Raw genomic sequence first — 22,331 nt, forward strand, 5'->3', positions numbered from 1 at the left:
CAGCATCCAACTGGCTCATTCAACCCATTCCTCCTCCCATGCCATTAATGCCATTGTCACCAACACATCTGGTAAAATAATAATTAAATAAATACATTGAAAATAAATAGAGAAAAATAAAAAAATACTATAATTTCTAAAGACACTAGCTTTGAGGGGGTTGCAGGCAGCTACAACTATTGTGCGCTTTAGTCCATAAAGACAAAGCTCATTGGATGTTCTGGCAAACTAAATGGCTTACAGCCATGTGGAGCAACTGACTAATTGTAGAACATTTTAGTTCCATCACTCGGCTTCTGTGGCCAAATCGGCAGAATTGCACATCAATGGAGATTCCCTTGTGTAAAACTTTATTTTTCATATAAAAAAACATTCTGTCCCCAAATGACTATACAATGTTTGCTCCCAGCATCACATAAAGTCACGTATATCCATAATAGGGATAATATCTTGGGATGAACTACAGGGGAACCACTCCAAATGTACTAGATGTCAGAAATACTTTCATGTTCCATGGTGTCTGCTTTGATTCAAGTAGCCCAGATGACATAGACTGTCATAGACTGTTCTCTCTGCTACCGCACGGCAAGCGGTACCGGAGCGCCAAGTCTAGATCCAAAAGGCTTCTTAACAGCTTCTACCCCCAAGCCATAAGACTCCTGAACAGCTAATCATGGCTACCCGGACTATTTGCATTGTACCCCCACCCTACCCCACGCCCTATTTTACGCTGCTGCTACTCTCTGTTTATTATCTGTGCATAGTCACTTTAACTCTACCCACATGTACATATTACCTCAATTACCTCGACTAACCTGTGCCCCCGCACATTGACTCTGTACCGGTACCCCCTGTATATAGCCTCCCTACTGTTATTTTATTTTACTGCTGCTCTTTAATTTTTTTTATTTTTTTTTACTTATCTATTTTTTACTTAACACTTATTTTTCTTTAAACTGCATTGTTGGTTAAGGGCTTGTAAGTAAGCATTTTACTGTAAGGTCTACACCTGTTGTATTCAGCGCATGTGGCAAATAAAATTTGATTCGATTTGACCAAGACTGTTTTGGATATTCCCTGCTAAAGTCAAGGAACTTTTTGAGGGGGTGGGGGGCAATTCTGGCATTTTTCATATTTTATAGAAACCCAAGCACACAAGAAAATAGACCATTTAGAGTGCATGGAATGTAAAGTATAAATAAGCAATGGTTAAAGAAAGGAAATAAGTGTTCATGACTTACAAGATGGCCCTCCCTTCCGTCTAGACCAGGTATGCCAGCTGCTCCAACTTCTCCCTATTGATAAAAAGAATGCATCAAAATATCATAAACACAGACATCATGCCTGATGATTCAGTGTACCCATTACAGGTACAGCTCAAATGAGATAGCAGCACTCCACCATGTATTTGCTCATTGGATACTGTCGAAACTATCTTTGATACATAAAGTTAGCAGCAGAGGTGTTAGATGAGGTATCAGTGTGTTTGTATAGCTCTCCATTTATCCAGCATGTCAAGCCATGATTTGCAATAAACTGGCAATCAGATTTGCAACAAACTGGCAATCTAAAGACATTAGGAACATGCAATGAAGCACTACTTAAAAATAAAGAAAGATGCTATATGTGAAACAAAAAGAAGAATATAAATCCAGAATTTATAACCACCTAAATGGTGATGAACTGTTGTTAAGATAATGAAAACCATGTGTCAGAGAAACCTGGGAACATAAATTACTGCTGAGCTGAGAAGGAACAAGAGGAAACAATGGCGCCAACCCATTTATAGATCACAATGTGTGCTAACACCAATAATATATTTCCATTGTTGGGGAACTGCCAGACAATAACAGCAAATCCTTTGGGAGTTCAGTTCAGATCGACTATGCCAAGTCAACATGATGGTCCATGTTTGCATACATCAATCACATCCCTCAGCGAGTTAACTTTCCTTTGATTAAATAAGACATCTCAGTCTTATTCCTCCCCCTGTCACGACTTCCTCCAAAGCTGCCTCCCATCCTTGTTCGGGCAGGCTTCGGCGTTCGTCGTCACCGGCCTTCTAGCCACTGCCGCTCCATATCTCATCATTCCATTTGTCTGGTCTTGTCAATTACACACACCTGGTTCATAAACCCCTCATTAGTACGTGTTTAAGTGTTCCCTCTGCCCCCCTTGTCCTTGTGTGTGATAATTCGTTGTGAGGATTAGTAGCTCGGTTGAGCTCAGTATTTTGTATTGCCGGGGTATTTTCCCCGTGTGCATGTTTGTTCCAGTGCGCCTGTTTTGCGCACTGGACTGGTTACGCTGGATTACGGAATAAACTCTGTATACTGTGAATTACCCTGCTGCGCCTGACTCCTTCAAATCACGCATCACAGAATTGACCACTTCTGGTGCCATCTGCGGGAGGACGTCCGAAGGGAGCTAGCCTGCCGGGACACCATGTTGTCCTTCATGCAACTGGAGGACATGGCCATCCGTTTCGACAACCTGCTGGCGGCCAGAGGACGTTCTGGAGGGGGTCTGCCCGTTCCAACCCCGGCCGACTCTAATCACGAGCTGATGGAGGTGGGTGGAGTCGCGATCCGAGAAAGCGGAGGACGACAGTGCCAGTGTCACTCTGGTGGCACGAAGGGACATTAACGGCACGAAGACATCAGCGTTCTTTTGGGTCTGGAGGCGGCAGGCAGGGCACTCTCTCATCACCCCAGGTATCGAAAACCCACACTTGTTCAGAGCCCTCTGCTGCGCACTGTACCCTACCCATCCACTTTCCTGATCACATTGTAGTTCCCCAGTGTAAGGCGCTAGTCAATTCAGGAACAGCTGGGAACTTTATGGACAGGGCATTCTCACACAGTCTAAGCATTTCATTGGTTCCCCTATCCATTCCACTCCCCATCAGAGCACTTGACAGTCAACCATTAGTGTCTGGGTTTGTTAGGGAAGTTACCGCATCAATCACCATGGTTACCCACGAGACTCATTGCAAGCAAGTCAAATTTTTTATCATTGAGTCTCCTGCTTTCCCTGTGGTACTAGGTATCCCTTGGTTAAAACTCCACAACCCCACATTCTCATGGCCACAGAAGGTTCTCACGGGGTGGTCGCGAGAGTGTCAGGGTAGGTGTCTCGGTGTTTCTGTTGGTGCAACCACGGTGGAAAGTCCAGACAGTACCTCCACTGTGGACATTCCCCCCGAATACCTCGATTTGGCGCTCGCGTTTTCCAAAACGCAGGCGACCAAGTTACCACCTCATCGGGCGGAGGATTGCGTGATAAACCTCCGGGTAAACGCTGTGCCACCCAGGAATCATGTGTATCCCCTGTCACAGGCTGAAACGGAGGCTATAGAAACAAATGTCACTGAGTCCCTGTGCCAGGGGTTTATACATCCCTCCACTTCACCCGCCTCCTCGAGTTTATTTTTGTGAAGAAGAAAGACGGCGGTCTGCGCTCGTGCATTGATTATCGATCACTGAACAAGGAGCCGATTAGATTTAGTTATCCTCTCCGCCTCATTCCTTCAGTGATCGAGTCAACACATGGGGCGCGCTTCTTCACCAAATTAGATCTCCGGATTGCACACAACCTGGTGCGTGTCCAAGAGGGGGATGAGTGGAAGACAGCATTCAGCACAACCACGGGGCATTATGAATACCTGGTGATGCCCTACGGTTTGATGAATGCTCCATCCGTCTTCCAGTCCTTTGTGAACGAGGTGTTTTGGGACATGCTTGGTCGCGGTGTCGTGGTCTACATCGATTACATTCTGGTGTATTCCACTATGCGCACCGAGCATGTGTCCCTGGTTCGCAAAGTGCTGGCCTGACTGTTGGAAAATGACCTTCATGCCAAGGCAGAAAAGTGTCTGTTTTTCCAGCAGTCCGTGTCCTTCCTCGGATACTGCATTACCACCTCAGTTGTGGAGATGGAGGGAGATCGCATTTCAGCCGTGCGTAATTGGCCGACTCCAACCACGGTTAAGGAGGTGCAGCGCTTTATTGGCTTCGCCAACTACTATCAGAGGTTTATCCGGGGCTTTGGCAATGTCGAATCTCCCATTACATCTCTGTTGAAGGGTGGGCCGTCCCGGCTCCGCTGGTCTGCTGAGGCGGACAGGGCCTTCAGTAACCTGAAGGATCTGTTCACCTCAGCCCCGGTACTGGCCCACCCCGATCCATCACTACCGTTCATAGTGGAGGTGGATGTGTCCGAGGTAGGGATAGGCGCTGTCCTATCTCAACGCTCGGGCACACCACCCAAGCTCAGCCCCTGTACCTTCTTCTCTTCGAAGCTCAGCCCGGCGGAGCAGAACTACGACGTTGGTGATCGGGAGCTGTTGGCTGTTGTCCGAGCCCTGACCATGTGGAGGCATTGGCTCGAAGGGGCGAAACACCCTTTCCTCGTCTGGACGGACCACCGTAACCTGGAGTATATCCAGGCAGCGAGGAGGCTGAATCCTCGCCAGGCCAGGTGGGCCCTATTCTTCACCCGGTTTGATTTCACACTATCATACATCCCGAGTACGAAGAACGTGAAGGCAGACGCATTGTCACGGCTGTATGATACAGAGGAGAGGCCCAGAGACAACACCCCCATACTCCCGGCCTCCTGCATTGTGGAGCCGGTAGTATGGGCGATGGACGCTCATATAGAGCAGGTGTTAAGCACAGAGCCATCTTCACCTCAGTGTCCAGCTGGGCTGCAGTACGTGCCTGCTCTTATCCGTGACCGTCTGATCTAATGGCCACACACGTCACCCTCCTCTGGTCACCCAGGTATTGGTCATACAGTGCGCTGCCTGACCGGAAAGTACTGGTGGCCTACCTTGGCTAAGGACATGAGGGTGTATGTCTCCTCCTGCTCGGTGTGCGCCCAGAGTAAGGCACCTACGCACCTCCCAGCGGGTAAGTTACAACCTTTACCAGTTCCACAACGACCATGGTCTCACCTGAGTGTTGATTTCCTTACCGATCTTCCCCTCTCCCAAGGTAACACCACCATCCTAGTCGATATGGACCGCTTTTCCAAGGCCTGCCACCTCCTTCCTCTTCCCGGTCTCCCCACGGCCCTGCAAACTGCGGAGGCCCTGTTTACACACGTCTTCCGGCACTACGGGGTACCAGAGGATATAGTGTCTGACCGTGGTCCCCAGTTCACATCCAAGGTCTGGAAGGCGTTCATGGAACGTCTGGGGGTCTCGGTCAGCCTGACCTCTGGTTTCCACCCCAAGTCAAATGGGCAGGTGGAACGGGTAAATCAGGATGTGGGTAGGTTCCTGCGGTCCTACTGCCAGGACCGGCCGGGGGAGTGGTCAGTGTTCTTGCCATGGGCAGAATATGCCCAGAACTCTCTCCGTCACTCCTCCACTAACCTATTGCCATTCCAATGTATTTTAGGCTACCAACCGGTTCTGGCACCGTGGCACCAGAGCCAGACCGAGGCTCCTGCGGTTGATGACTGGTTTCGGCGCACGGAGGAGACGTGGGACGCTGCCCACGTCCACCTATAACGCGCCGTGCATCGTCAGAAGGCCAACGCTGACCGCTACTGCAGTGAGGTCCCGGTCTTCGTACCGGGTGATCGGGTCTGTATCTCAACCCGGGATCTGCCCCTCTGCCTGCCCTGCCGGAAGCTGAGCCCACGGTTTGTGGGGCCGTTCAAAGTCCTGAGGAGAATCAACAAGGTTACCTATAGGTTATTACTCCCCCATGATTACCGTATTAACCCCTTGTTTCATGTGTTCTCCTCAGGCCGGTGGTGGCTGGTCCGCTCCAGGAGTCTGAGGTGCGGGAGGTCCCTCTGCCTCCTCTGGACATCGAGGGGGCCCCGGCGTACTCCGTCCGTTCCATCCTGGATTCGAGGCGTCGGATGGGGGGCCTTCGGAGTGGGAAGGGTACGAACCCTCCCTGTTGAGGGATTTCCACCGTCGCCATCCGGCTCGCCCTACTCCACATCCTCCTGGCCATCCCCGAGGCCGGGGTCGGCGCGCTGCTGGAGCTCCGTGTCAAGGGGGGTGGGGTACTGTCACGACTTCCTCCGAAGCTGCCTCCCCTCCTTGTTCGGGCAGGCTTCAGCGTTCATCGTCACCGGCCTTCTAGCCACTGCTGCTCCATATCTCATCATTCCATTTCTCTTGTCTTGTCAATTACACACACCTGGTTCATGTTCTCCTCATTAGTACATGTTTAAGTGTTCCCTCTGCCCCCCTTGTGATTGTTCGTTTTGAGGATTAGTAGCTCGGTTGAGCTCAGTATTTTGTATTGACGGGGTATTTTCCCTGCAATAAACTCTGTATACAGTGGGGCAAAAAAGTATTTAGTCAGCCACCAATTGTGCAAGTTCTCCCACTTAAAAAGATGAGAGAGGCCTGTAATTTTCATCATAGGTACACGTCAACTATGACAGACAAAATGAGGAAAAAAAATCCAGAAAATCACATTGTAGGATTTTTAATGAATTTATTTGCAAATTATGGTGGAAAATAAGTATTTGGTCAATAACAAAAGTTTCTCAATACTTTGTTATATACCCTTTGTTGGCAATGACACAGGTCAAACGTTTTCTGTAAGTCTTCACAAGGTTTTCACACACTGTTGCTGGTATTTTGGCCCATTCCTCCATGCAGATCTCCTCTAGAGCAGTGATGTTTTGGGGCTGTCGCTGGGCAACACGGACTTTCAACTCCTTCCAAAGATTATCTATGGGGTTGAGATCTGGAGACTGGCTAGGCCACTCCAGGACCTTGAAATGCTTCTTACGAAGCCACTCCTTCGTTGCCCGGGCGGTGTGTTTTGGATCATTGTCATGCTGAAAGACCCAGCCACGTTTCATCTTCAATGCCCTTGCTGATGGAAGGAGGTTTTCACTCAAAATCTCACGATACATAGCCCCATTCATTCTTTCCTTTACACGGATCAGTCGTCCTGGTCCCTTTGCAGAAAAACAGCCCCAAAGCATGATGTTTCCACCCGCATGCTTCACAGTAGGTATGGTGTTCTTTGGATGCAACTGAGCATTCTTTGTCCTCCAAACACGACAAGTTGAGTTTTTACCAAAAAGTTATATTTTGGTTTCATCTGACCATATGACATTCTCCCAATCCTCTTCTGGATCATCCAAATGCACTCTAGCAAACTTCAGATGGGCCTCGACATGTACTGGCTTAAGCAGGGGGACACGTCTCGCACTGCAGGATTTGAGTCCCTGGCGGCGTAGTGTGTTACTGATGGTAGGCTTTGTTACTTTGGTCCCAGCTCTCTGCAGGTCATTCACTAGGTCCCCCCGTGTGGTTCTGGGATTTTTGCTCACCGTTCTTGTGATCATTTTGACCCCACGGTGTGAGATCTTGCGTGGAGCCCCAGATCGAGGGAGATTATCAGTGGTCTTGTATGTCTTCCATTTCCTAATAATTGCTCCCACAGTTGATTTCTTCAAACCAAGCTGCTTACCTATTGCAGATTCAGTCTTCCCAGCCTGGTGCAGGTCTACAATTCTGTTTCTGGTGTCCTTTGACAGCTCTTTGGTCTTGGCCATAGTGGAGTTTGGAGTGTGACTGTTTGAGGTTGTGGACAGGTGTCTTTTATACTGATAACAAGTTCAAACAGGTGCCATTAATACAGGTAACGAGTGGAGGACAGAGGAGCCTCTTAAAGAAGAAGTTACAGGTCTGTGAGAGCCAGAAATCTTGCTTGTTTGTAGGTGACCAAATACTTATTTTCCACCATCATTTGCAAATAAATTCATTAAAAATCCTACAATGTGATTTTCTGGATTTTTTTTCCTCAATTTGTCTGTCATAGTTGACGTGTACCTATGATGAAAATTACAGGCCTCTCTCATCTTTTTAAGTGGGAGAACTTGCACAATTGGTGGCTGACTAAATACTTTTTTTCCCCACTGTACTGTGAATTACCCTCCTGCGCCTGACTCCTTCAAATCATGCATCACACCCCCCAATGTTTTTTTTGTTTTTTTAATCTTGCACTTGACATTTTCTACTATCACTGACTGCTGATAAATTCTTTATTGAGGAAAAATGTACTTACTACGACTGTGATAATTGGTTGTCTCACCTAGCTATCATAAGATGAATGTACTAACTGTAAGTCGCTCTGGATAAGAGCGTCTGCTAAATTACTAAAATGTCAATCTAAAATTACACTGAAAACAAACCTTTTGACCGATTCGTCCTGGAAGTCCATTCTTTCCATCTCTTCCAGGTAAACCCTGAGTTGAAGAATGGGAGAAAGAGATGTTTTCAAACTTAAAGGCACGTCAGCTCCTGGTTTGACACCAGAGTACCTATACGTACTGGTTCTCCTGGATGTCCTGCTGGCCCAGCGTGTCCCCTGCCTCCTTTTTCTCCCTGAAATCAGCAAATCATCAAGATTACCAAGATTGAAATGACCAGTGAGGCCAATGTATTGTATACATTTGTCAATATATTTGTCAACTTGAAAGCCTACGCAAGTGGCCAGTTAACTACTACCTAACCTATACTGTTTACTTAGCCACTATTGTATATAACCATGTGATAAATGACAGTATTGTGATATTTTTACCACTTGGCCATCTTTGCCGGCAAGTCCTGGTATCCCTGAAAGACCTAAAGAGCCCTGGGAAAGAAATGAAATATACTAAAAGTTTGATAACAAGTTATTACCATGCAACGCCCCTTGCCTACCTTTCTCTGAAAACATTTAATCAAGTGCCTCCGGAAACTGAGGCAGTGAAAGTATTTGAAACTTCACCTGTAACATCTGCATCAGCAAAATTACAAGTGATGATGTGCTGATAATAAAACAGACACTGCCTCATAAAAAGAGCTGGTCTCTTCAATTCAAATGGAAAAATGGGCTGTACTGTCACATACATTGACTGTGCATTAATATGTTCATAATATCACAGGTAAACCCTTACTGTACATGTAATAGTCATCAGATGAGTTATAGATACTATTGTATGCCTACAACATACTGTATGTGGTTCATATTCAAAGATCCTGTGGTGTACCTAGGAATGTCCTGGGAAACCATCTTGCTGTTTTCCTTATAAACTACAATGTTTCATCCATGTGATGTTCTCTCTTATTTCCTTTGGTCTGCTCTCATAAAATACAGGGCATATTATCATATTTGATGAGGGATTCAGTTCAGCAGCTGTTTATTTCCATTGAAGACAGTTCTATTAGGATACTTCAGAGAGTGCATTTATCACTATGGATTACCAATGGCTTCCTTTTCTGTTCTGGATAAGAGCGTCTGCTAAATGATGTAAATGTAAATGTAATAATTTGACTGTATGTCGTGTTGATTCATTATTTTGGTCAAATTATGAACAGAAAAGGAAGCCATTGGTAATCCATAGTGATAAATGCACTCTCTGAAGTATCCTAATAGAACTGTCATGTTGAGATGTGCTGGTTACTCTGGTAGCAGAGGTAACTCTGTTACAGGAGGGGTTCGCAGTTCCGGAGCGACCCACTAGGTGTCATCCTCTGACAGCCTTAGGCACCTCCTCACTCACAGTCTGGACTAATCATTATCCTATTGGTGTCAACTGTGTCTACCTGTTCACCTGTGTATTTATGCCCTCACTTCCCTGTGTTCCCTTGCTCTGTTTTCTCTGCTAGTTTCTCGATGTCGAACAGCACTAATCAGTGTCTGATCGTGAGACGTATGTACAGGTACTTGAGAAGTGTTCTCCCTGTTTCATTGTTGTTTTCAGTCGTAGTTAGTATTTCGTATGTTTGCTGTCAGCCTGTTTTTGGAAACCAATTTGCTTCTCCTTTATTTTATCGTGACAAGTCCGTTATTTTGTATCCTGGTTTTGGGACCACCAGTAAAGATCCTTGTTTCACCATCTCTGCCTACTGCCTACTGTATATCCTGCACCGCACCTTGGTGTCACGACTTCGGCCGAGGCTGCCTCCCCTCCTTGTTCGGGCAGGCTTCGGCGTTTGTCGTCACCGGCTTACTAACAACTGCCGCCCCAATCATCACCACATTTGTCTTGTCTTGTTAATCACACACACCTGGTTCTAATCCCCTGATTAGTCTGTGTATAAGTGTTCCTTCTGCCCCCTTGTCCTTGTGGGTGATTGTTAGTTGTGAGAGTAGTATAGCTCGGTGGAGCTACTTCTACATTTGTAGATTTTCCCCTGTGCCTATGTATTATTGGATTCTACCGTTACAGTGTATTTGCCAGGGATGAGAGTTTCCCCTGTGCCTGTTTCGTTGATCGCTATTTGAGTGCATTTATGTGTCAACGAAGGAATAAACTCTGTATACTGTGATTTACCCTCCTGTGCCTGACTCCTTTAAGTCACGCATCACAGAATCACCCACCCGCTATGGAGTCAGCGGGAGAGGAGCGCATGTCTGGAGTCGTGGCACGGGTCCAGGAGAATTCAACAATGCTAGCCAGCTTGGGAGAAGCGATGGATCGGGTTTTCCAGGTTGTCCAACGCCTGGAGAGGAGAGGACCTGATCTGTCGAGACCAGCTGGTCAACCGGATCCAGCCCCCTACACCCCAGCACCCGGAGGGATCCAGATATCCCGACCACGGGCGTTTGATGGGACGGCGGCGCTGTGCCAGGGATTCCTCCACCAAATGGAGCTGTACTTCACCAGCATCAGGCCGGCGCCATCGCAGCGGGAGAAGGTGTCCGTCCTCGTTTCCTGCCTCTGTGGGAAAGCCCTGGAGTGGGCCAACGCGGTGTGGAACGAAGGAGGAGCCACGTTGGAGGACTACGGGGAGTTCGCTCGCCTCTTTCGGGCGGTCTTCGATCACCCGCCCGAGGGTCGAGAGACGGGCGAGTGGCTGGTCCACCTGAGGCAGGGGACGAGGACCGCGCAGGACTTCACGTTGGAGATTTGGAGCTGGCAGCAGGGTCCGGATGGAACGAGCGGGCCCTGATCGACCACTTCCGGTGCCATCTGCGGGAGGACGTCTGACGGGAGCTAGCCTGCCGGGACACCATGTTGTCCTTCAATAAACTGGTGGACATGGCCATTCGTTTGGACAACCTGCTGGCAGCCAGAGGACGTCCTGGTAGGGGTCTGCCCGTTTCCACCCCGGATGACTTGGATCCCGAGCCGATGGAGCTGGGTGGAACCGCCGGCCGAGAGAGCGGAGGAGGACAGCGACAGTGCCACTCTGGTGGCACGAAGGGACAGTACACCACACGTGGTAGTCAACGTTGTTTTGGGCGTGGAGGCGGCAGGCAGGGCACTCACGCATCACCCCAGGTATCGAACACCCACACTTGTTCAGAGCCCTCTGCTGTGCACTGTACCCTACCTATCCACTTTCCCGATCACATGATAGTTCTCCAGTGTAAGGCGCTAGTCGATTCAGGCGCAGCTGGGAACTTTATGGACAGGGCATTTGCACGCCATCAAGGCATTTCATTGGTTCCACTATCCATTCCACTCCCCATCAGAGCACTCGATAGTCGACCATTAGGGTCCGGGTTTGTTACGGAAGTCACTATACCAGTCACCATGATCACCCAGGAGACACCTTGTGAGCAGGTTATTTTTTCGATTATTGAGTCTCCTGCTTTCCCTGTGGTATTAGGTATCCCTTGGCTAGCACTCCACAACCCCACCTTCTCATGGCCGCAGAGGGCTCTCACGGGGTGGTCGCGAGAGTGTCAGGGTAGGTGTCTAGATGTTTCCCCCGAATACCTCGATTTGGTGCACACATTTTCTAAGACGCGTGCGACTAAATTAACACCTCATCGGGCGGGGGATTGTGCGATAAATCTTCAGGTAGATGCTGTACCTCCCAGGAGTCATGTGTACCCCCTGTCGCAGGCTGAAACGGAGGCTATGGAAACATACATCTCCGAGTCCCTGGGCCAGGGGTATATACATCCCTCCACGTCCCCCGCCTCCTGAAGGTGGTGGTCCTCTGGTCCTCAGCTGGTCCCGTGGTCCTCTGTAGCTCAGCTGGTAGAGCACGGCGCTTGTAACGCCAAGGTAGTGGGTTCGATCCCCGGGACCACCCATACACAACAAAAAAAATTATGCACGCACGACTGTAAGTCGCTTTGGATAAAAGCGTCTGCAAATGGCATATTATTATTATTATTACGTTTCTTCTTTGTGAAGAAGAAAGACGGAGGTCTGCGCCCATGCATTGATTATCGTTCACTGAACAAGGAGAAGATTAGATTTAGTTATCCTCTCCCCCTCATTCCTTCAGTGATTGAGTCAATGCATGGGGCGCGCTTCTTCACTAAGTTAGATCTCAGGAGTGCATCCAACCTGGTGCGTGTTCGGGAGGGGGATGAGTGGAAGACAGCATTCAGCACAACCACGGGGCATTATGAATACCTGGTGATGTCCTACGGTTTGATGAATGCTCCATCCGTCTTCCAGTCCTTTGTGAATGAGGTGTTTCGGGACATGCTTGGTCGTGGTGTGGTGGTCTACATCGATGACATCCTGGTGTATTCCAGTACTCGCACCGAGCATGTGTCCCTGGTTCGCAAAGTGCTGGCCCGACTGTTGGAAAATGACCTTCATGCCAAGGCAGAGAAGTGTCTGTTTTTCCAGCAGTCTGTCTCTTTCCTCTGATACCGCATTACCACCTCAGGTGTGGAGATGGAGGGAGATCGCATTTCAGCCGTGAGTAATTGGCCGACTCTAACCACGGTTAAGGAGGTGCAGCGCTTCCTTGGCTTTGCCAACTACTATCGGAGGTTTATCCAGGGCTTTGGCAAGGTTGTAGCTCCCATTACATCCCTGTTGAAGGGTGAGCTGTCCCGGCTCTGCTGGTCTGCTGAGGCTGACCTGATCTTCAGGAGAATGCAGGGTCTGTTCACCTTAGCTCCGGTACTGGCCCACCCCGATCCATCACTACCGTTCTTAGTGGAGGTGGATGCGTCCGAGGTAGGGATAGGCGCTGTCCTGTCCCAACGCTCGGGCACGCCACCCAAGCTCCGCCCCTGTGCCTTCTTCTCTAAGAAGCTCAGCCCGGCGGAGCAGAACTACGACGTTGGTGATCGGGAGCTGTTGGCTGTTGTCCGAGCTTTGACCGTGTGGAGGCATTGGCTCGAAGGGGCGAAACCCCCTTACCTCGTCTGGACGGACCTCCGTAACCTGGAGTACATCCGGGCAGCGAGGAGGCTGAATCCTCGCCAGGCCAGGTGGGCCCTATTTTTCACCCAGTTTGATTTTACACTGTCATACATTCCGGGTACGAAGAACGTGAAGGCAGACGCACTGTCCCAGCTGTATGACACAGAGGAGAGGCCCAGAGACAACATCCCCATACTCCCGGCCTCCTGCATTGTGGCGCCGGTAGTATGGGTGATGGACGCGAATATAGAGCAGGCATTACGCACAGATCCATCTCCACTGCAGTGTCCAGCTGGGCTGCGGTACGTGCCTGCTCTTATCCGTGATCGTCTGATCTTCTGGCCACACACGTCACCCTCCTCTGGTCACCCAGGTATCGGTCGTACTGTGCGCTGCTTGATCGGAAAGTACTGGTGGCCTACCTTTGCTAAAGACGTGAGGGTCTCCTCCTGCTCGGTGTGTGCCCAGAGTAAGGCACCTAGGCACCTCCCAGCGGGTAAGCTACAACCTTTACCAGTTCCACAACGACCATGGTCTCACCGGATCTTCCCCTCTCTCAAGGTAACACCACCATCCTGGTCGTTGTGGACCGCTTCTCCAAGTCCTGCCGCCTCCTTCCTCTGCCCGGTCTCCCCACGGCCCTGCAGACTGCGGAGGCCCTGTTTACTTACGTCTTTACCCGGCACTACGGGGTGCCAGAGGATATAGTGTCCGACCGAGGTCCCCAGTTCACGTCCAAGGTTTGGAAGGTGTTCATGGAACGTCTGGGGGTCTCAGTCAGCCTGACCTCTGGGTTCCACCCCGAGTCAAATGGGCAGGTGGAATGGGTAAATCAGGATGTGGGTAGGTTCCTGCGGTCCTACTGCCAGGACCGGCCGGGGGAGTGATCGGTGTTCTTGCCATGGGCAGAATATGCCCAGAACTCTCTCCGCCACTCCTCTACTAACCTAACACATTCCAATGTGTTTTAGGTTACCAACCGGTTCTGGCACCGTGGCACGAGAGCCAGACCGAGGCTCCTGCGGTGGATGACTGGTTTTGGCGCGCGGAGGAGACGTGGGACGCTGCCCACTTCCTCCTCCAGCTCGCCGTGCATCGTCAGAAGGCAAACGCTGACCATCACCGCAGTGAGGCCCTGGTCTTCGTACCGGGGGATCGGGTCTGGCTCTCGACCCGGAATCTGCCCCTCCGCCTGCCCTGCCGGAAGCTGAGGCCGCGGTTTGTGGAGCCGTTCAAAGTCCTGAGGAGAATCAACTAGGTCACGTATATAGGTTATTACTTCCCCCTGATTACCGTATTAACTCCTTGTTTCATGTGTCTCTCCTCAGGCCGGTGGTGGTTGGTCCGCTCCAGGAGTCTGAGGTGCGGGAGGTTCCTCCACCTCCTCTGGACATCGAGGGGGCCCCGGCGTACTCTGTCCGCTCCATCCTGGATTCGAGGCATCGGGTGGGGGGCTTTCAGTACCTCCTGGAGTGGGAGGGGTACGGTCAGTAGGAACGGAGCTGGGTCCCGGTGAGGGATACCCTCGATCCCTTACTGTTGCGGGATTTCCACCGTCGCCATCCGGCTCCGCGTCCTCCTGGCCGTCCCCGAGGCCGGGGTCGGCGCGCTGCTGGAGCTGCGTGTCAAGGGGGGGGGGGGTACTGTCACGACTTCCTCGAAACAGCCTCCCCTACTTGTTCGGGCAGGTTTCTGCTATACTCATCATCACATTTGTCTTGTCTTGTTAATCACACACACCTGGTTCTAATCCCCTCATTAGTCAGTGTATAAGTGTTCCCACTGCCCCCTTGTCCTTGTGGGTGATTGTTAGTTGTGAGAGTAGAATCGCTCGGTGAAGCTACTCGTACATTTTGTTGCCAGGGTAGATTTTCCCCTGTGCCTATGTATTATTGGATTCTACCGTTACAGTGTATTTGCCAGGGATGAGAGTTTCCCCTGTGCCTGTTTCGTTGATCGCTATTTGAGCGCTTTTATGTGTCAACGAAGGAATAAACTCTGTATTCGGTGATTACCCTCCTGCGCCTGAAGTGCCAAAAGTGTGCAAAGCTGTCATCAAGGCACAGGGTGGCTACTTTGAAGAATCTCAAATATAAAATATATTTTGATTTGTTTAACACTTTTTTGGTTACTACATGATTCCATATGTGTTATTTCATAGTTTTTATGTTATTATACAATGTAGAAAATAGTAAAAACCCTGGGATGAGTAGGTGTGTCCATACTTTTGACTGGTACTGTATATATTTATATTTTTTTGCTCAGTTGGGGAACCCTGTTCTACAGAGATTTATACATTTGATAACCTCATTCAGTGAAACCACTTTTATGGCGTACCTTTTCACCTGCTTGGCCCGATGGCCCAGGTAATCCCGGAACCCCTCTTTCACCCTGAAAATTCAAGAGATTTATACATAAAATGTGTGTTTGATAAAAGTGATTATAGATTATTAAAGTAGCTTTTGATCAGTTGGCTGGAATCCATTCATTGGTGATAATGCTTCAAAGCGGGTCTTCAGTGTCATGAAATAGATAATGCCGATAAAACGTAATACTAATGCCCTTTTTTGACCTTCCTACCGAATCACCAGGCCGTCCTTGTTCTCCCTTGTTACCATCAACCCCACGTCGCCCCTGAAATAGAGAACAGAAAAAGCAGCTCCATAAATTTACCATCAAAAACCCTAGTCTGATCAAAACATAATTTGTTTTAGAGTGCAACTGATACCTCTGTCCCAGTTGGACCCTGTGGCCCAGGAATCCCTCGGTTGCCAGGGATGCCCTTTAATTAAAAAAGCGGAGAGATGAGAAGTCATGAGATATTCACCCTTTATTAATGTTGCTCATAGATAAAACACATCTGTCAGCTGTGTTAAATTAAATTATTAACTTTTTTAAACATTCATACATACACCCTTCATAGGCCTTCATAAGCCCTTTTTAAGGCCTATACTGTACAGATGCTTCAGAAGTCATTCATAAGCAAATGCTATATGAAGGGTGCCAAACAGGTTTTGATACATTTGACAAAGCATCAGATGTAAGGACCTTTTACTATATCACTCTTTATATAGTATGACTTGTCTTATAAATTATTTGTACGGCTTCTATAGTGCTCTATAAAGCCTTTATAAGTTGAAACGTGTTTCTGCTATACTCAAGGTAGTTGGTATCCTGTAAAAGTAAAGGTTATAAGGTTATGGGTAAAATATACTGTTGTCCTTCTCACAGCAGGCCAACTAAAATGTATATGAGGATATGACCTACAGCCAGCTTTCAATTGTAATCTGTTGAAAAATGCTAATCAATTTAATCAAACATCAGGCAACATGTTTTCTCCTCCAAATCGTATTCCTACATGCCCACTGGACACAGACAATTCAACGTCTATTCTGTGTTGGTTCAACGTAATTTCATTGAAATGACATGGAAACAACGTTGATTCAACCAGTGTGTGCCCAGTGGGTGAACCCCTTTTTCCATTGCTTTTAGGAGGTCTACTTTTATGTGCATGAGATGAAGAGTGGTGAGCGCTGTTGCCAAGCACTATACACTTCATAATTTCACGTCAAGAGAGCATATGAAACGCATTAATGAATTAGTGCTCATGCTCCTGCTTTGCAGCTGTGATGGAAAACTTGAGCCTCTGCCCTAGATATGAAGTACTACATAGATAGCAATCTACCATTCACTGTCTAATAGCTACAATATACTGTAGTTCCATGCTGCATTTCACATGATTTAAATATCATAACCTGACAAAGGAAAGGCAAGGTCCTTTTTGGCTTATCTGCATGTCTACAGTATATTCACCATAAGAAAAAATAGTCCGGAGAAAAGTCTGCCTTCAAATCAAAATAAAATAAAATGTTATTGGTCGCATACACATATGTAGCAGATATTATTGCAGGTGTAGCATGTGTTCCTAGCTCCAACAGTGCAGTAATATCTAGCAATACACAACAATACACACAAATCTAAAAGTAAAAGAATGGACTTAAGAAATATACAAATATTAGGACGAGCAATGTCGGAGTCCAGAGTATATATATATATATATATATATATATATATATATATATATATATATATATACACTACCGGTCAAAAGTTTTAGAACACCTACTCATTCAAGGGTTGTTCTTTATTTTAACTATTTTCTACATTGTAGAACAATAGTGAAGACATCAAACCTATGAAATGACACATATGGAATCATGTAATAACTAAAAAAGTGTTAAACAAATCAAAATAGCCACCTTTTGCCTTGATGACAGCTTTGCACACTCTTGGCATTCTCTCAACCAGCTTCATGAGGTAGTCACCTGGAATGCATTTCAATTAACAGGTGTGCCTTCTTAAAAGTTAATTTGTGGAATTTCTTTCCTTCTTAATGCGTTTGAGCCAATCAGTTGTGTAGTGACAAGGTATGGGTGTTATACAGAAGATAGCCCTATTTGGTAAAAGACCAAGTCCATATTATGGCAAGAACAGCACAAATAAGCAAAGAGAAACGACAGGCCATCATTACTCTAAGACATGAAGGTCAGTCAATACGGAACATTTCAAGAACTTCGAAAGTTTCTTCAAGTGCAGTCGCAAAAACCATCTAGCGCTATGATGAAACTGGCTCTCATGAGGACCGCCACAGGAATTGAAGACCCACAGTTATCTCTGCTGCAGAGGATAAGTTCATTAGAGTTAACTGCACCTCAGATTGCAGTCCAAATAAATGCTTCACAGAGTTCAAGTAACAGACACATCTCAACATCAACTGTTCAGAGGAGACTGTGTGAATCAGGCCTTCATGGTCGAATTGCTGCAAAGAAACCACTACTAAAGGACACCAATAATAAAATGAGACTAGCTTGGGCACAATAAACACAAGCAATGGACATTAGACTGGTGGAAATGTGTCCTTTGGTGTGGAGTCCAAATTTGAGATTTTTGGTTTGTCTTTGTGAGACGCGGTGTAGGTGAATGGATGATTTCCGCATGTATATTTCCCACCGTAAAGTATGGAGGAGGAGGGGTTATGGTGTGGGGGTGCTTTGCTGATGACACTGTCTGTGATTTATTTAGAATTCAAGGCACACTTAACGAGCCTGGCTACCACAGCATTCTGCAGCGATGCGCCATCCCATCTGGTTTGGGCTTAGTGGGACTATCATTTGTTTTTCAACAGGACAATGACTCAACACACCTCCAGGCTGTGTAAAGGCTATTTTACCAAGAAGGAGAGTGATGGAGTGCTGCATCAAATGACCTGGCCTCCACAATACCCCGACCTCAATCAAATTGAGATGGTTTGGGATGAGTCAGACCGCAGAGTGATGGAAAAGCAGCCAACAAGTTCTCAGCATATGTGGGAACATATGTGTGCAAAGCGGTCATCAAGGCAAAGGGTGGCTATTTGAAGACTCTCAAATATAAAATATCTTTTGATTTGTATAAAACTTTTTTGGTTCCTACATGTTTTGATGTTTTCACTATTATTCTACAATGTAGAAAATAGTAAAAATAAAGAAAAACCCTTGAATGAGTAGGTGTTCTAAGACTTTTGACCGGTAGTATATACAGTGAGGGAAAAAAGTATTTGATCCCCTGCTGATGTTGTACGTTTGCCCACTGACAAAGAAATGATCAGTCTATAATTGTAATGGTAGGTTTATTTGAACAGTGAGAGATTTTGTCCCACTCCTCTTTGCAGATCTTCTCCAAGTCATTAAGGTTTCGAGGCTGACGTTTGGCAACTCAAACCTTCAGCTCCCTCCACAGATGTTCTATAGGATTAAGGTCTGGAGACTGGCTAGGCCACTCCAGGACCTTAATGTGCTTCTTCTTGAGCCACTCCTTTCTTGCCTTGGACGTGTGTTTGGGGTCATTGTCATGCTGGAATAACCATCCGCAACCCATTTTCAATGCCCTGGCTGAGGGAAGGAGGTTCTCACCCAAGATTTGACGGTACATGGCCCCATCCATCGTCCCTTTGATGCGGTGAAGTTGTCCTGTCTCCTTTGCAGAAAAACACCCCCAAAGCATAATGTTTCCACCTCCATGTTTGATGGTGCGGATGGTGTTCTTGGGGTCATAGGCAGCATTCCTCCTCCTCCAAACACGGCGAGTTGAGTTGATGCCAAAGAGCTCCATTTTGGTCTCATCTGACCACAACACTTTCACCCAGTTCTCCTCTGAATCATTCAGATGTTCATTGGCAAACTTCAGACGGGCATGTATATGTGCTTTCTTGAGCAGGGGGACCTGCAGGATTTCAGTCCTTCACGGCGTAGTGTGTTGCCAATTGTTTTCTTGGTGACTATGGTCCCAGCTGCCTTGAGATTATTGAAAAGATCCTCCCGTGTAGTTCTGGGCTGATTCCTCAACTTCTCATGATCATTGCAACTCCACGAGGTGAGATCTTGCATGGAGCCCCAGGCCGAGGGAGATTGACAGTTATTTTGTGTTTCTTCCATTTGCGAATAATCGCACCAACTGTTGTCACCTTCTCACCAAGCTGCTTGGCGATGGTCTTGTAGCCCATTCCAGCCTTGTGTAGGTCTACAATCTTGTCCCTGACATCCTTGGAGAGCTCTTTGGTCTTGGCGATGGTGGAGAGTTCGGTATCTGATTGTTTGATTGCTTCTGTGGACAGGTGTCTTTTATACAGGTAACAAGCTGAGATTAGGATCACTCCCCTTAAGAGTGTGCTCCTAATCTCAGCTCGTTACCTGTATAAAAGACACCTGGGAGCCAGAAATCTTTCTGATTGAGAGGAGGTCAAATACTTATTTCCCTCATTAAAAATGCAAATCAATTTATAACATTTTTGACATGCGTTTTTCTTGATTTTTTTGTAGTTATTCAGTCTCTCACTGTTAAAATAAACCTACCATTAAAATTATAGACTGATCATTTCTTTGTCAGTGGGCAAACGTACAAAATCAGCAGGGGATCAAATACTTTTTTCCCTCACTGTATATATATGATAGGATGTATAGACATTATGGACAGTATGTCGCAGTTGTAAATGAGAACTTGTTCACAACTGGCTTACCTGGTTAAATAAAGGTGAAATAAATAAAAATTAAATTAAATGTGGATAGAATATGTAGTATATCTGAAGAATACATGGATATAATAGTATACAGTGAGGGAAAAAGGTATATAGTCAGCCACCAATTGTGCAAGTTCTCCCACTTAAAAAGATGAGAGAGGCCTGTAATTTTCATCATAGGTACACGTCAACTATGACAGACAAATTGAGAAAAAAAAATCCTGAAAATCACATTGTAGGATTTTTAATGAATTTATTTGCACATTATGGTGGAAAATAAGTATTTGGTCACCTACAAACAAGCAAGATTTCTGGCTCTCACAGACCTGTAACTTCTTCTTTAAGAGGCTCCTCTGTCCTCCACTCGTTACCTGTATTAATGGCACCTGTTTGAACTTGTTATCAGTATAAAAGACACCTGTCCACAACCTCAAACAGTCACACTCCAAACTCCACTATGGCCAAGACCAAAGAGCTGTCAAAGGACACCAGAAACAAAATTGTAGACCTGCACCAGGCTGGGAAGACTGAATCTGCAATAGGTAAGCAGCTTGGTTTGAAGAAATCAACTGTGGGAGCAATTATTAGGAAATGGAAGACATACAAGACCACTGATAATCTCCCTTGATCTGGGGCTCCACGCAAGATCTCACCCCGTGGGGTCAAAATGATCACAAGAACGGTGAGCAAAAATCCCAGAACCACACGGGGGGACCTAGTGAATGACCTGCAGAGAGCTGGGACCAAAGTAACAAAGCCTACCATCAGTAACACACTACGCCGCCAGGGACTCAAATCCTGCAGTGCCAGACGTGTCCCCCTGCTTAAGCCAGTACATGTCCAGGCCCGTCTGAAGTTTGCTAGAGTGCATTTGGATGATCCAGAAGAGGATTGGGAGAATGTCATATGGTCAGATGAAACCAAAATATAACTTTTTGGTAAAAACTCAACTCGTCGTGTTTGGAGGACAAAGAATGCTGAGTTGCATCCAAAGAACACCATACCTACTGTGAAGCATTAGGTATACAATGTGATTTTCTGGAGAAAAAAAACTCATTTTGTCTGTCATAGTTGACGTGATGATATGATGAAAATTACAGGCCTCTCTCATCTTTTTAAGTGGGAGAACTTGCACAATTGGTGGCTGACTAAATACTTTTTTTCCCCACTGTATGTACAGCAATAGTTAAATAGGATAGGCCTTGATTAGAATACAGTTTATACATACTGTATGAAATGGGTAAAACAGTATGTAAACATTATTAAAGTGACCAGTGTTCCATGTCTATGTACATAGGGCAGCAGCCTCTAAGTGCAGGGTTGAGTAACCGGGTGGTAGCCGGCTAGTGATGGCTATTTAACAGTCTGATGGCCTTGAGATAGAAGCTTTTTTCAGTATCTTGGTCCCAGCTTTCATGCACCTGTACTGACCTCACTTCTGGATGATAGCGGGGTGAACAGGCCGTGGCTCAGGTGGCTGAGGTCCTTCATGATCTTCTTGGCCTTCCTGTGACACCGGGTGCTGTAGATGTCCTAGAGGGCAGTCAGTGTGCCCCCAGTGATGCGTTGGGGAGACCGCACCAACCTCTGGAGAGCCCTGCCGTTATGGACGGTGCAGTTGCCATATCAGGTGGTGATACAGCCCGACAGGAAGCTCTTAATGGTACATCTGTAAAAGTTTGTGACGGTCTTAGGGGCCAAGCCAAATTTCTTCAGCCTCCTGAGGTTGAAGAGGCGGTGTTGCTCCTTCTTCACCACACTGTCTGTGTGGGTGGAACATTTAAGATTGTCAGTGATCTCAGGTTTGCTTTGTTAAAGTCCCCAGCTACAATAAATGCGGCCTCAGGATATGCGGTTTCCAGTTTGCACAAAGTCCAGTGTAGTTCCTTGAGAGCCGTCATGGTATCGGCTTGAGGGGGAATATACACGACTGTGACGATGACCGAAGATAATTTTCTCAGGAGGTAATGCGGTCTGCATTTGATTGTGAGGTATTCTAGGTCGGGTGAACAAAAGGACTTGAGTTCCTGTACGTTACCACAATTCACATTCCGTGAAACAGAGTATGTTACAGTCCCTGATGTCTCTCTGGAAGAAGATCCTCGCCCTGAGCTCCTCTACTTTATTGTCCAGGGACTGAACATTAGCAAGTAATATACTCGGAAGCGGTGGAGGGTGT

At 47.0% G+C, this 22,331-nt stretch overlaps 1 protein-coding gene across 1 annotated transcript in view; it reads right to left on the minus strand.

Moving 5' to 3' along the window:
• The window catches only part of LOC311129158 (uncharacterized protein), a 111,817-nt gene that overhangs the window by 21,461 nt on the left and 68,025 nt on the right, over positions 1-22,331 (minus strand). The window contains exons 10-16 of the mRNA XM_084161465.1: positions 15,827-15,880; positions 15,679-15,732; positions 15,436-15,489; positions 8,571-8,624; positions 8,321-8,374; positions 8,182-8,235; positions 1,242-1,295 (exon numbers count right to left, since the gene is read on the minus strand). Coding sequence (XP_084017591.1) covers positions 1,242-1,295; positions 8,182-8,235; positions 8,321-8,374; positions 8,571-8,624; positions 15,436-15,489; positions 15,679-15,732; positions 15,827-15,880 — 378 coding nt within the window. The remainder of the gene's footprint in view (positions 1-1,241; positions 1,296-8,181; positions 8,236-8,320; positions 8,375-8,570; positions 8,625-15,435; positions 15,490-15,678; positions 15,733-15,826; positions 15,881-22,331) is intronic.

Source organism: Coregonus lavaretus (genome assembly GCF_964263955.1).
Source record: "Coregonus lavaretus genome assembly, chromosome: 1".
In the NCBI taxonomy this organism is placed as follows: domain Eukaryota; kingdom Metazoa; phylum Chordata; class Actinopteri; order Salmoniformes; family Salmonidae; genus Coregonus; species Coregonus lavaretus.